Source organism: Hyaena hyaena, unplaced genomic scaffold, assembly GCF_003009895.1.
Source record: "Hyaena hyaena isolate Hyena2069 unplaced genomic scaffold, ASM300989v1 scaffold_103, whole genome shotgun sequence".
Lineage (NCBI taxonomy): Eukaryota > Metazoa > Chordata > Mammalia > Carnivora > Hyaenidae > Hyaena > Hyaena hyaena.
Genome location: NW_024080735.1, coordinates 1,371,061 through 1,386,605, shown reverse-complemented (window position 1 = coordinate 1,386,605; position 15,545 = coordinate 1,371,061). Strand labels below are relative to the sequence as shown.

General features: G+C 43.5%; 1 protein-coding gene across 3 annotated transcripts in view; it reads left to right on the top strand.

Moving 5' to 3' along the window:
• Positions 1-15,545, top strand: part of NVL (nuclear VCP like) — an 86,137-nt gene that overhangs the window by 7,373 nt on the left and 63,219 nt on the right. Inside the window, exons 5-11 of one of the 3 annotated variants that reach the window (XM_039235807.1) lie at positions 2,794-2,851; positions 4,091-4,348; positions 7,339-7,468; positions 7,671-7,747; positions 8,340-8,474; positions 10,165-10,266; positions 13,461-13,578. In XM_039235807.1, the coding sequence (XP_039091738.1) occupies positions 2,794-2,851; positions 4,091-4,348; positions 7,339-7,468; positions 7,671-7,747; positions 8,340-8,474; positions 10,165-10,266; positions 13,461-13,578 (878 nt within the window). The remainder of the gene's footprint in view (positions 1-2,793; positions 2,852-4,090; positions 4,349-7,338; positions 7,469-7,670; positions 7,748-8,339; positions 8,475-10,164; positions 10,267-13,460; positions 13,579-15,545) is intronic. The other 2 variants (XM_039235808.1, XM_039235809.1) reach the window with 2 other exon arrangements.

Here is a 15,545-nt window from a genome sequence, read left to right as displayed (position 1 = left end):
AAAAATGAATAAATTATAAAAAATAATTTAAAAAAATACCATGAACCTGATCATATTACAGTCCCAATTTTGAAATCGCCAGTGGCTTTTCCTTCCTTGCCAGCAAGGCCGTGCGGAATACCTGACCTCTCCAGACCTGTGCTTTGAACATACTGAATGCTCACTGTTGCCTAGAGAGGACGAATTCTTTCTTTGTGTCTTTGTATGAGTGGTTTTCTGTAGCTGGAGGGTTCATTCCCATCAGGAACTCCCACCCAGCCTTCAAGGGGCCACATCAATGACTTTGTGGGGCTTTGGCTTCCTGAGTGTTTCCTTAATTCCTGGTTATAGATGTTTGTTATGATGCTTATCATACGGCTTCAGGTTATTTGTATTGAGAGTTTTTATCATGGATGGGTTTTACATTTGTCAAATGCTTTTTGTGACCTTAATGAAAGATTCTATTATGGTTTTCTCCCTTTGTTCTGTTGGTGAATTACATTGATTTTGGAGTGCTGAGCCACTCTTGCATCCTGGGATATACCCAACTTGGTCCAGAAATAATATATATTATTAAAATCTTTTTGCTAATTGTTTTTGGAGATGGCTATGTTTGTACTCATAACGGTCTGAATTTTTTTTCTCTTTTGCAGTGTCTTTGTCAGGTTTTGGTATTACTACAGTTATACTGGCTTCATATTATTTGGAAAATGTTTTTTGCCTATTTGACAAAAAAGTTAGTGTGATGTTACTGATACTTCTTTTTAAATAGTTTGTTAGGATTCCTCTCAACCTGGAGACTTCTTTTTGGAAAGGATTTAGATAACATTTGATTTTGCTAGACAAAGAACTCTTCCTGTTTCTTTTTCTGCTTCTATCAGCACCGGTAAATTGTACTTTTAAAGAAACAAAACGTAACCCATTTCATCTAAAGTGTGGAATTTGTGGCTTAAGTTTTCAAGATATCCTCTTTTAACATTTATAGGATTTGTCGTGATAGCTTCTTTTCACCCTATAGCTGCTTTGCTGCCTTTCCATTTGGATTTACTATTATTTTCTTAACTAATTCCACACTCGTGGATGGTTGGTTGTTTCCAGTTTTGCACTCTCATATACACAGTAAATAGTTCTTCAGCACATTTATCTTTTATATGTTTCTTTTTTTAATGTTAAATTCCTGAAATGGTATTTCTGGGGTCAAAGATACCTTTTTGAGATTTCTGGTACCTTGGAGTTCATTTCCCAAAAAAGTTGCCTCAGTTTATATTCCTAGCAGCTTTGTGTAAAGAGTGCACTTCAGGGAGCCTGGGTGACTCAGTTGGTTGAGCATCTGGCTTTTTGATTTCGGCTCAGGTCGTGATCTCATGATTTGTGGGTTCAAGCCCTGCTGACAGCATGGAGCCTGTTTGGGATTTTTCTCTTCCTTCCTATCTGCCCCACCCTTTGTGTGTGTTTGCTCGCGCGCTCTCTCTCTCCTCCCCCCCCTTCTCCCCTCTCTCTCTCAAAATAAATAAATAAACTTTAAAAAAAAGAATAAAAAAATAGTGTGTTTGTCTGCACTCTTGCAATCCTAGTTATACTATCATGTAATCTTTGCCAGCTTCAGAGGCAAAAATTAATGTTTTTATTTGTAGTTTTTTGATAAGTAGTGACATGAAAATTTTTTTACTGTTTCATGTTTGCTTTGTTAGTTGCTTGCTTATGGGTTTTGTCTGTCATATGAGAGTTGACTCTTGATTTTGGCTTAGGTCGTGATCTCACAGTTCTGTGAGTTGAAGCCTCACATCAGGACTCTGCGTTGAAACTTGGGATTCTGTGTGTGTGTGTGTGTGTGTGTGTGTGAGATCTGTCAGTCTTTATGGTTTATGCTGAAATAGAAAAACTTCTATCACAACAGTATGTGGAATCCTTATTTCTTTATAATATTCCATTTAATTCTTTAATCCACTTTGTAGGGTATGAATTGTAAGGCAAGATTATTTTTTTCCAAACAGTTGAATAATCCACCTTCTTTACATTGATTAGAAATGCCCAGTTATGTTAATAGAATTTAATGAATAACAAAAGAATTCCTGTCTTAATTATAAAGATGGATCTTATCATTCACATAACCCTTGTTACTTAGGAAGAGTCCTCTTTTTATTTAACTATTTTCTAAAGAAACATCAATTGGTAGCAGGGTCCATCAACTCTGGGTTATAATGAGCTGAGCCTGCACTTAGAGTTTGTAGCTTTTAGGATTTATGCCTCTTTCTCACCGCATCATATGAAAACCTTTTCTGCCTCATTTCTCATGGACAGGCTTGGGAAGCTACCCCTGGTCACACAGGTGGGTCATGTTGAATTTGTGAATTTGTTACTCAATTACTTAATGATGGCTTGCTGGAATATTTCCTTTTGTGGGCATCTGAGATTCCTAATATCAGACCTTTGGGTATGATAGGACTTTGCATTTCACTTTTATTTATTGCTTGGATTAAGATAACCACAATTTGTTAGCCTTTACCGCTTAGTATATTCTGCTTATATATTCTAAGGACTTTGTGATCTTCTGTTTAATCCTCTGATAACCCAGAGAGGTGGGCATTACTTGTTATCTCCTCTTTATAGATAAGGCAGCTGATGCTCAGTGAAGTTAAGTAGACATTAGTAACCAGTAAAGTTGTATTCTGAATCCAGAATTCTCAGATTCCATAGCTTGGGCTCTTAACCACCATAATACTTTGCCTTAGGACATTTTTTGTTCAGGGTTGTAATTTTTTTAGGATGTGGGAGCAAAGCCCTTAAAATGTTTCTTTTCCTCTTCTTACTGAGGTATACTGAAAGCTCTTCAGATAATGATTCAAATATGGAAGATTACCCAGATCCGCAGGTAAGCCAAACATTTAATGGACCTACTTTGATATTTTTTTATTTTTTTATTTTTTATTTTATTTTTTTTTTAAATATTTTTTATTTATTTCTAGAAGAGAGAGAGAGACAGCGTGAGCAGGGGAGGGTCAGAGAGAGAGGGAGACACAGACTCCGAAACAGGCTCCAGGGTCTGAGCTGGCAGTCAGTACAGAGCCCGATGTAGGGCTCGAACCCATGAACCGCGAGATCATAACCCAAGCGAAAGTCGGACGTTTAACCGACTAAGCCACCCGGGCGCCCCCACTTTGATATTTTTTTAATCGTTATGAACCCTCCTAAAAACAAAACAAAACAAAACTATGGAATAGAATAAGAGACTTTAAATATCTTTATGAATAATTTCTGTGGACAGTGTTGAGGAATTCTTGGGAAGGTCATCCTTTCAGTATTTGTGTTTATAACCTGTTTTATAAGAAAAAGAAGGGAAGAGAATGGCCTAAAATAAGGGCACACAGGAATAGAAAGGGGAATTGATAATAAAAATTGAGAAAAAGATCCATTTTCTGCTAAAGAGCTACCATTGCCAATAAGTAAGGTGGCAAGTAATTTAGGGTTGCAAGTAAGTAATTTAAGAGAAATATGGAAATAATGTGCCAGATGATTTATAATATTCTCTTTTTTTTCCGCATTGGTAATTCCATTTTTTATTAACAAAGTCAGGATGATATTGAGTGATACGTGATCTGGTTTTGAATTGATGAGATAGTAGTGGCTCTTCTTAACCAGCTCGTTTTCAAACCTAATTCTGTTATTTTTTTTTAATAGTTTATTTATTTATTTTGAGAGAGTGAGCAGGGCAGGGGCAGAGAGAGAGGGAGAGAGAGAGAATCCCAAGCAGGCTCTATGCTCTGCAAGGAGCCAGATGCAGGGCTCGATCTCAAAACCGTTGAGATCATGACTTGAGCTGATATCAAGTGTTGGAGGCCCCATCGACTGAACCACCAAAGTCCCCCCTGATTCTGTTACATTTTTAAAAAGCGAGCAGACTTCTTTAGTGTTCTTTAATTTCCATTTATTAAGTTGTGGTGAAGGGGGGCACATATTTTTGAACAGGAAATTGTGGTGAAGCATCTGACTGTGAATGCCCTGTGTTTTCTGACAAAGTGCTGTGAGGGAAGCTGCTGGCAGCTGCTTGTGTGGGTAGCCTGTGTCCATGAGCGCCAGAGTGGTGACATAGGTGATGTCATGTTTCTACCAGGCAGCAAATCACATGAACAGCTCCCTGCTCTCCTTATATCGGAAAGGACATCCTGATTCTGTTTCAAGGACTCCTGAGATGGAGCACAGAGAAGCCACCGTCTCAGCCCCACGGACACCTTCTGGAACAGACTCCATCCCTTCAAAGACCCCTGCCAGGGGTTCTGAGGGAGGGTGGTTTATTGACAGAACTCCCAGTGGAAAGATGGACCTGGCAGATGAGAAGAGTAATCATAAGAAGCCAGGATCTGAGAGAGAGGTATTTTTGTAGTGACATTTTAGCCCCAAGTAGTTGGAGCACATCACAGCCTTTTCACCAAATGTAATGTCAGTCGGGGTCTCGTGCTTCATGAAGGGCGTGGGAATTTGGAAGCACACGGAGGATGTGCTCACAGTCCCATTTCTGCCACTGTTTCTGTCCAAGTTCAGGGCTTCCGATGGAGATTACCTTCCCCTGAGTTAGTCTCCATACGCAGATGTCTTTTTATGAATTAAGTCAGGTGGTTCTCTTTCGTGTATTAAGAGTGGCTTCATTCACTCTAAAATCAGAGTCCTCACAGTTATTGCCAGGAAAGCCCACTGTGCGTGGCTGCCCTGCTGCCTCTTCATTCGTCTGCTGCCCGCCTCCCCCCTTCGCCTCGGCTACCATAGCCTGGCGCTGTTCCTAGAACACCCACTCACTCTCACCTGGGCGTTTGCACTCTTGCTTCTGTCTAAAACTCCCCCAGATTCCTGTGACTCACGCTGTCTTGTTTCCCTGTGATCTTGGCAGAGTCGCTTCCTGACGTGTTAAATAGCACGTCGTTGGATGCTCTTTCCTGCCTCATCTCCTTTCTGTCAAGCCCTTATGACCACCTAGAGCTTACTGTGGAAGTGTTTAGTTGTGTTTCTTCTTTGTCTTCACTAGAACGTCAGCTTCGGAGTGCAGGATCTTTGTTTTTTCTACTAGTGTCTCCCTTGCTAAAATGTACCCAGCACGTAGTTGTCAGGCAGTTTGTTGAATTTGTGCCTGATGAGCTTTCCGAGGTGCATTTACCAGCACGAGTTAAAGAATAGGTACCTTGGGTGCGTGTTACAGTTAGAAGGCTTGTTGTCCTCAGAGGAAGGAAAGTCAGCTTGTGAAACAGCCATGGGGTTTCACAGGGAGGGTTTGTACAGGGAGCCTGTACAAACAGGCACACCGTGAAAATGTCCCGAATAAGTGGACACCTTTTTCGTTTTGAACCTGTGTGAGTTGAAGTATACCATCCATAAAAGTGAAGGTGGATGCGTTATCACAAAGTGAACACACTGGGCACTATCCTTAACTGATTCTTTTTTTTTTGGAAAGAGACCGAGGGTGCATGATGCAAGTGAGCATGGGAGGAGCAGAAAGAGAGGGAGAGAGAGAATCCCAAGCAGGTTTCCACCGTCAGCACAGAACCCAACATGGGACTCAGTCTCACCAACTGTGAGATTGTGACTTGAACCAAGATCAAGAGTGGGACATTTAATTTAACCCACTGAGCCATCCACGTGTCCCCTTAATTGATTCTTTCCGATGCCTGGCAGAATGGGAGGAGATGTACAGCGATCTATCCCACGAGGCCCCACGTAGGTCCCTGGGGCTCACTGTCCAGTGTGGTGAGTGCTAGCCACACCTGGCTCTTGAGCACTCAAAACGTGGCTAGTGCAACTGAGGAACTGAATTTGTAAAATAATACTCAGTTCAGTTATTAGAAAACTTCTAAGTATGTTTGGAACAACTCGGGCATGTGAATCTACTCTTTCAGCTGTATACTTTATGAAATGTAAATACAAATTAAATATTTCCCATTAAAATTTAGTGTCTGGGTTGAGATGTACTATAAGCATAAAATACATGTTAGACTTTGGAAACTTACTATAAAGATTAATATAAGACCTCTCAACATTTTATACTGACTATATGTTGAAGTGATAATATTTTTGAATATATTTTGTTAAAGTACTAAATTAATTTCACTTGATTTCCCCTTTTTTATATGTGGCTACTAGAACATATTTAAAATTACGTATGTGGCATTGTGTTTTTCTTGGACAATACTGTTGTAAGTGGTTTCCAAGAACCAAGCCTTTTGATTTGGCAAAAACATTCCCCTTTTGAATTATTACTGAACCTTTTTCAAATCTCTGTTAATCATGTTTTTAGAGGACATTATTGCAAGGTTAAGGAAATAGCTTGACTCTTAAGTTGAATTATACCTTTTTAGGGCTTTCAAAGCTGCTCTATAGTCCTATTTAATTTAGTGGTTCATCAAGCATCACATAAAGACCAACTGGTAAAAGGCTCAGTGAGAAATAAAATATGAACATTAGCGTCTCACCTCCAGAAGCTCACGATTCTGTGAGAGATACAAAAGAGCCTTGCTCAAGTACAGGACAGATTATGGCCAGCTCTAATACAGTCACAATTCAGTGTCCTGGGAATGTGAGCAAGAGATTAACTAACTAGAAGAATCTGGAAAGAAAGTTTTAATGTGTCAGGATATAAACTGAGCTTTACAGCTATGGAAAAGAGGCTCATCTCCATCAGAAACCATCCTGGAGCAGAGAGGTTGGGAATAACTAAGGTAGGTGCAAGCACCAGGGCAGAAATGAGGTATTTTAGGGGCCACTTGGGTGGCTCAGTTGGTTATGCATCCAACCCTTGAATTCACCTCAAGTCATGATCTTCTAGTTCTTGAATGCAAGCCCTGCATCAGGCTCTGGTGACATCGAGGAGCCTGCTTGGGATTCTGTGTCTCCCTCTCTGCCCCTTCCCCACTTAGACACGCATTCTTTCTCTCACACACAAATGCTCTTCTCTCTGAAAATAAGTAAAAATAAACTTAAAAAAAAGAAATGGGGTATTTTAAATAATGGTCATCTTTTTTTTGTTTTTTTGTTTTGTTTTGTCTTTAAGTTTATTTTGAGAGAGAGTGTGAGTAGGGGAGGGGCAGAGAGAAGCGGGGAGAGAGAGAATCTCAAGTAGGCTCTGCACCGTCAGTGCACAGACCTGAGCCGAAACCAAGAGCTGGATGCTTAACCGACTGAGTCACTGAGGTGCCCCTGTTTTTTGTTTCTTATTTACTTAAGTAATTTCTCCACCCAAACTTATGACCCCCTAGATCAAGAGTTGCACGCTCTTCCAAGTGAGCAAGTCAGGTGCCCCTAAATAACACCCATCTCTAAGAAAACATTGACATTGTAATTTCAAGCCTGGTATATTTAAATTTGTTTTCTTTCCAGGATTCCAAAGACTCTTCTCTACTGGAGAGTAATGGAAAAAGGAAAGGCAGGATGAAGCGCAAAGGAAGCAAAAGGAAGAAAGACGTTCAGGAAGTAGATGGAGAAATAGAAGCCGTCCTGCAGAGGAAAGGTGAGCCGCAAGTCTGGGGGTTTCAGCATGCTATGAGAGAGGCTTCGCCAGTCCCAGCTGTCGTTCTGAGGGGGCCTGCTGAGTGTGGTTTATGAGAAAATACTTCAGTGTCTCATGGTCTCAGTTTACTTAAACATTATTAAATACAGAGCTGAGTTACTTCTGAATCACTGATCCTTTCATCTCCTTATTTGATTACCAGTTAAAGCCAAGGGGCTGGAATTACAGATCTCCAAGGTGAAGTTCGAAGATGTTGGAGGCAATGATACGACATTAAAAGTTAGTTCACATTCAGAATTTTACTCAGATGGGAATATTGCCAATCAGCTATTCACACAAAGCCTGCCTCTTTGTTTCTGTTAGGAACTGGGTGTTGGAAGGGAGCCTGGGAAGGGGGAGGGCACACCTGGCCTGTACCCTGCAGGGTGCTGAGAGAGAGAAGAAATGGTACCTTCAGCTTTTCCACCACTAATTATGGTGTACGTAAGATTCGTGCTTTGTAAGTAATACTATTTTATACAAACAGTACTATGAAAAATTACATGCCAACAAACTGAGCAATCTGGAGGAAGTGGACGAATTCCTAGAAACTCAAATGCACTACCAGAAGTGTAAGGGATCCTTTTATTTATTGCCTAGTGGCTACTCTATACCAGTTACGATGCTGGTTACTTTTCATCATCTGTGCAGGGTACATACTACAGCTGAGGACACGGAGGCTCAGAGAGGTTCCTGGAGTCCCACATAGGTCCCAGAGCTGGGGCTCAAGGTCATATGTCAGTCTGCTGTGTTAGAGAATAGAGGTTTCCTTCACTTGGATTCCTTCTCTCTTGGGCTGTGAAAGACCGCTTTCCTGTTTATTCCCTGCTAGGAAGTCTGCAAGATGCTCATCCACATGCGTCACCCGGAGGTGTACCACCACCTGGGCGCCACCCCGCCACGTGGGGTTCTCCTTCATGGGCCTCCAGGCTGCGGGAAGACCTTGCTCGCACATGCCATTGCAGGGGTGAGCTTTGCCGACATGCACTTGCTGCTATTGCTTTTGTTCTTTTTGTCTTTGTTTTCCTCTTTGGTCAACTTGAACCAGACTTGGCATATTCTCAGGAGGATTGATCCTCTCTTCATCTTTCACCTCTTTCATTCTGCTCTTCTTGAGATGCTATTTTTTAATACATCCAATAATTTATATGGCAAAGGTTGGATGGGAAGCAAGATAATACGGCTGTAAACACCCTTTTTTTTTTTTTAACACCATGTACGTTTTAGTTCCTTCTCCTTCCCTTTAAGCCAGTGGTTCTCAAAAGCAATAAATGAGGAAGCCAAGGATTGTATTGTTTTTCACAGAGATAAATATACTGAAAATTTCCATTCAGAGTCATGTTCTTATACTTTCTAGCGTTAGAATAACGTTTCTGAGATGGTAATAATATTTAGTTGACAAAATAAAAAGTTAGCAACCTTATTTTCATCCCATCAGTTTTTTCGGAAACTGTTCAGTGGTAAATGCAAAATGTCCCAGTGACTCCAGGTCGAAGAGTAGTGTGTTACAGTAGCTAATAGGTTAGTGGTCTGAGATATCAGCGCTCTTAAGGGGCAACGGGTTTGCTTCACTTGTTCTTTGTTGAACAAAGTGCCCTATAACAGCTGCATGGCAGACGCTGGAAAACAGTGGTAAGTACAGAAAACCCAGGCTTTACATTCAAAGAGCTTTTCATTCTAATAGGAGAGGCCGACATTAAGCAGCCATCATACAAGTAAACGTTGTGCACGATCTTCGTGGAAATGAGGGGGAGACAGGAAGTGCGGGATGCTGGCTGGTCCCAGGTTGTCCGTGGTTGAGGAAGTGATTTTCAGAATAGCCTCAGGATGAGTAGGGTTTAGGCAGGCTTGTACCATCCATGCTGGTGGGCCGCAGCGGCTGCTCCTCCTTTGTGAGAGGAACCTGTCCTCCGACTCCTAACTGGCTCCTCCTCTGGGTGCAGGGGTGAGAAGTGCCTGTAGGATGAGCAGGAGACACTGTCACAACCCCTGCCCTTTCCTGTTAAATTGTTCTAGCTCAGCTGTAAGTCAAGGGGAAACATGTCTCTGGAGATTCAAGACCCTTTATTCAGAAGAGGTAACAATTTCACCATGACTCCTATGAAGTAAAAATGAGTGGAAGTATCTAGTCTCTGTGTTTGAAAAAAACTGTAGATTTTTAAATAATGGTTTTCATCGGACCGACAGAAAAGATGAAGTTCCTCAGAAAAGAGATCATTTAAAAAATTGAATTTTGAGGGGCTCTAGGGTGGCTTAGTTGGTTAAGCATCTGACTTCCACTCAGGTCATAATCTCATGGTTCGTGAATTTGAGCCCCACGTCGGGCTCTGTTCTGATGGTGTAGAGACTATTTGGGATTCTCTCTCTCTCTCTGTCTCCCCCTCTCTCTCCCCCTCTCCCCTTCTCTCTCCCTCTTTCTCTCTCTCCCCTCCTCTGTCCTCCTCTCTCCTTCTCTCTCCCTCCCTCCCCCTCCCTCTTCTTCCTCTTCTCTCTCTCTCTCCCTCTCTCCGTCTACCCCCCCATGTGCTTTCTCTCTTTCTCAAAATAAATAAATAAATTTAAATATTTTTTTTCACTTTTGAGAGAGGGATTGAATAAGGAAAAGGAAGGGAAGGTAAAATTTCAAAATGGTCATGCTTTTATGTGTTTGTCCCCAGGAACTGGACCTCCCAATTCTGAAAGTAGCCGCCACGGAGATTGTATCTGGAGTGTCTGGGGAGTCTGAACAGAAGCTGAGAGAATTGTTTGAGCAGGCAGTGGTGAGTCGGCTAGTGACCCACATCGGACCGTCTGGTCATGTGGGGTTACAACGGAGAGCCTGTCTCGTCCAGGGCCAGTGTCTGTTAGCTTGATGATGGCCATCCTCTTGTAAGCGTGGTGATTTGTTACCCGAGATGGCTAAATATTTAAAGTAGATCCACTGATACAGACTATTTGATAACATAGTCTGTTTAATCTGAAATCAAGTGTAACTGTAATTGGTGAGAAGTTCTGGGCTGTCATACCCAGTGGGGATTTACTAAAAATAGGTATCCTGGGGCACCTGGGTGGCTCAGTTGGTTAACCATCTTACTTTGGCACAGGTCATGATCTCACAGTTCGTGGGTTCAAGCCCTACATCAGGATCTCTGCTATCAGTGCAGAGCCTGCTTCAGATCCTCTGCCCCTCCCCCACTAGCATGTGTGCATGTGTTCTTTCAAAAATAAATATTGAAAAAAAATTTTTTTTAAGTTTATTTACTTTTGAGAGACAGAGACAGCGTGTACAGGGAAGGGGCAGACAGAAAGAGAGAATCCCAAGCAGGCTCTGTGCTGCCAGCACAGAACCCAATGTGGGGCTCAAACTCATGAACCATGAGTTCATGACCTGAGCTGAAAGCAAGAGTCACCTTAACAAACTGAGCCACCCAGGCACCCCACAAAAATAAATAAACATTAAAAAAAAAAGAAAGAAAATAGATTATCCTTGTGAGATTTTTTTTTCCCTTTGCACAAATTAAGTTATCAAACAACTTGTAAGCTGTGTGAAAATTTTTAGCATTTAGGTTTATCACATAAAAACAACCATAGAAATGCCAGGGTAAACTCTTCTCTGTTTGCCTAATTGAACCTGTACAAAGAAAATCCTGTTACCAGAGAAATTACGAGATTGGGTTTTATCCTAATTGTAATTCATGCTATTAAGATGTGGGTGTTTAGGAACATGGATATGTGATGGTTACAGGCCTGTGCCTGCCAGTCGGAGACATGGTCTCCTGTCCTTGTGCTGCCAAGCACTGACCGCCTGATCATGGACAAGAGAGGTTTAACCACTGTAACCTTTAGTTTCCTCACCAGGAAGCTGGGTAAATAATGTTACTCAAGGAGTAACTGATGCAGTCAGTTAAGCGTCCAACTCTTGATTTCAGCTCAGGTCATGATTTAATGGTCTTGGGAGCCTCGTCAGTCTCTGCACTGACAGCTTGAGATTCTCTCTGTGCCCCTTCCCCGCTTGCACATGTGCTCTTTCCTTTCTCTCAAATCCATTTAAGAAAATAATATTACTCAAATCTCATGGCAGTTTGAGGATATTAAATGCGAAGATTCTTACAAACCCTCAGTGGTGTCCCCAGCACACGGCAGATGCCCTGTAGATGCTGTGACATTGTGCACATTTGACGTGCACACTTGACATTGTGCACACTTGAGAGTCACTATGGTTAAAACTAAGAAAAAGTGAAAAGATCAACTTTATGTCTTTATTTACACCCTGAATATGTAAGGGCTGGTGAACATGGTCAGTATAGAAGCTGGTAATAAATTAAAAGAAAACTTGTATTTTAGTAATAATTGAGAAAATAGTTTTTTCCTTCCAAGCTTTTATTTAAATTCTAGTTAACATACAGTGTAACATTAGTTTCATGTGTAGGATTTAGTGATTCAGAGAAAATATTTTTTAAAATTGGAACTGTATAAGCCATGGTTTTGGTTTGCTCTGTAAACTGACATTGGCAGAGATGTGGACAGCACCGGGAAGATGCCGAGAAGGGGCAGGCAGGGTACTGTGCAGAGCAGGGCTGAACTCTTCCAGATGCTACCCTCTCCCCAGTGAGCTGGCTTGAGTTGTTAAGTGGGCGTGGACAACCAGGGACAGGAGGCAGTTCCGTGTTTATGGTGAGACGATGGGCATAGACAGCCAGGGACAGGTGGCAGTTCCATGTTTACGATGAAACCGTGATGGACAAGACTCAGAGGCAAATGGCACCATTCGGTTGCTGGTTCTGTGTCTCTCTGAAGCAGAGCCGCACTGGCGTGGTGCCTGACAGCAGATGCTTGCTGAATGCGGGGTCTGGTCCCCTCTCTCCTGGTCCCCTTGGTACCTAATGAAGGTGTGCAGCGAAGTGTGTGGATCAGAAAGTCCAAGCAGGTCACATGGTTCTTTGTTGAAAATGTATGCTTTCCTTTGGCTAAATCCTGACCCCCATCACTCACACTTCTTTCCTCTTTTGCTCTGAGGTTTCTGGGTCCTAGACAGAGACTGCTGTACCTTCTGCAATCTCGCTTTCTGTAACTCACTCTCATATCTGGGTACTGCATGCAGTCGTAGATGCTCCTTCGTGTGTGTTGTCATGAGGAGGCTGGGAAGACAGCCCACTGGTGATGGGCAGATTTCCCCCTTAAATTGGGGGGCCCCAGTGCTGTTGAGATGCCTTAGCCAGGCTGAGAGTCTGACTCAGTAAAGTCAGTGTCACCAAATAGCTAGGAATGAGCCATGCTGCAGATTGTGTGTCTAGGTATTTTTAGCTAAATTTTTACGTTATCTGATCCTCCTTTTTGTTTGTTGCCATTTTCAACAGTTGTGTGGTGTGACAGAAGTGCACTCAGATGCTGTGTAACCGCCACCCACACTCCTCTCCCTAGCCTGAACTCACACTTGTGAGCCACTGCCCCGCACCCACCTCCCCCAGCCGCTGGCAAGCACTGTGTCTGTGACTTTGCCCCAGGTGGCCCATATTCTGTCTTCGCCTGCTCTGTCCACGCCTTCAGGTTCTTGCTTTGAAGAAGACTCCTGGCGGAGGTGCTCGCTGTCCACACTGACGTCCCGGCCTTTACCACCCTCCTTACCCAGTGTGGTCCACACAGCCAGGCGGTACTGGCCTCTGCTCAGGGAGGTTTTCTAGCCTGACACGCATCTGCTCCCTGTTTGTATTTCATAGCATCACAGATACACCTCATTTATGGAAGAATGTCAGTGACTTGGTCCCTGCAGACCATGGGGTGACAAGAGGTTGCAAGCTGGAATCCTTTGTGCTGTCTCCCACTGTCCTCTGTCCGCGTCCGAAGGCACAGCACTGCGAACTGCCTTCTTTAGTGTTGTTCTCTTGGCGAACGACCCGAGTGACAAGATTGTTTCAGACTGCTGCAGTCAAAGGAGTATATTGATGATGGCCTTCTGTGGTACTTTTATTTCCAGTCAAATGCACCCTGTGTCTTCTTTATTGATGAAATCGATGCCATTACCCCCAAAAGAGAAGTTGCTTCAAAAGATATGGAACGAAGGATTGTGGCCCAGCTCCTAACCTGCATGGACGGTCAGTTTAAAATATTAAGTACACTTTGGGGCACCTGGGTGGCTCAGTCGCTTAAGCGTCCAGCTTCGGCTCAGGCCATGATCTCACGGTTCGTGGGCTCGAGCCCCGCGTCAGGCTCTGTGCTGACAGCTCAGAGCCTGGAGCCTGTTTCAGACTCTGCATCTCTTTCTCTCTCTGACCTTCCCCTGCTCACGTTGTCTCTCTCTCTCTCTAATAAAACATTAAAAAATTTTTTAAAAAACACTAAGTTTATTTTAAAATAATAAATTGTGTTTATTTTAACATGTAAGTAGCACGTGAGGATACGAGGTATTCAGGTAAAGTAAAACTGAGAGTACAAAATCCTTTTCATAAAGAATCGTATCATTAATTTTTTGGAGTGCGTCTTAGTTATTTTAATGCATTCATACACAGAAATGTACTGATGTTGTTTTGCGTCCTACAATGCTAGGATTGCACCATATATCTTCTTCTGTATGATCTGTTGTTGTATCTTTTTTGTTTGTTTGTTTGTTTTGAGAGAGAGAGAGCATGAGCATGCAGGCACATGAGAGCCGTTGTGGGGAGGCGCACAGACAGAGAGAGAATCCCAAGCAGACTCACGACCTGTGAGATCACGACCTGAGCTGAAATCAAGAGTTGGACATTCAACCGACTGAGCCCCCCAGGCGCCCCTTGTTGCTTGTATCTTAACAGTACTTGTGGGAAATGTTGCCGTTTGAATGCCTTTTATTCTCCTGTTTCACTGCTGCGGGGTACTCTTCAGGGCAGAGTTCTCCTCTTGTACGTCAGCATCCCCTGCTCGCTCTCTTGGCTGCGGGCGTTAGAACTCACATGACCCAGCAGCGGGGCACACTTGGTCCCATCCCGGCCTCAGCCCCGGGGGCATTGAGCACACGCAGACTGTCCTCACGTGAACGCCTGCGTGCAGCTCGTGATGCTGCCTGAAGCATGAGGTACCAGCTCATTTCCTGTACTTTCTTTTGCTTGTTCCGCGACCTCATAGCACAACCGCTTCCTTGAGCTTTTATGCAGTTGTCAGCAAGATTTAAGAGCCTTCCTCTGTCACTGAAACCTTCCACCTTGTGCCTCTCTTCTCACTCCAAGGTTTACCAAAGGTGTAGTCACTGTCAAGTAAACACATTTGTATTTCTCTTCCACGACCGCCTCCACCATCGTTTTGAAGCGAAGTCTGGAATGATTGGGGGGCATCACAGCACTTACCTTTCCAAACCTTTGTTCTTTAGTTTCCTCGTCTATAAACCTACCGCTTGCCGGTGTGGCGGGGCTGGCTGCGGGCAGCTGTACCCTGGTACCTGGCAGGCAGTGAGCAGCAGCCAACACGTGTCAGTTTGGTGGTTCTCAATGGCGCTTGATGTGGCCAACCCCCTCGTCCTGGTTGTTGTTGACACACGTGGCTTGAGTGCCACTGCTGTCTTTCTGGCCTCTCCTTGGCTCTCCGGCGGAGCCTGACCAGTCCCCTTCCATACGTCCCTCCTCCCCAGTGCTCCAAACGGAGGTGCTCTGCAAGCTTCGTACTCGGTCTCCTTCTGCTTGTCTCTCAGCCATCTCCCGTGCAGCTCTCCATGAGACACGAATTCCATCTGTAACCTCGAGAAGCGTCAAATGCCTGTTCCTGCCTGCCTGTGAGATCCATCACAGTCAGTCTGTCTGAGTCCAGGCCCTCTCCTCCGATACCCACTCTGTCCCTTTCCCTTCTTTCCTGTTTCTGCACTCGGCCAGCAGCATCCCCACCCTCCTTGTCGTCCAGATGAGGTCCTCTGGTCTCTCCCTTCTCTGTCCCCTCTGCTGTGCCTGCAGCTACCCTGGACCTGACCATTTCCTGTTTCTTCCCCACCTTCCTTCTTTCTCTCCTCTCACCTGATGGCTGGGAGCAGACCACAGCCAGCTCTTCCCTGTATTCCTCTTTACTCTGTTCAAATTACGATTAAAATTGTTTTTCCGAA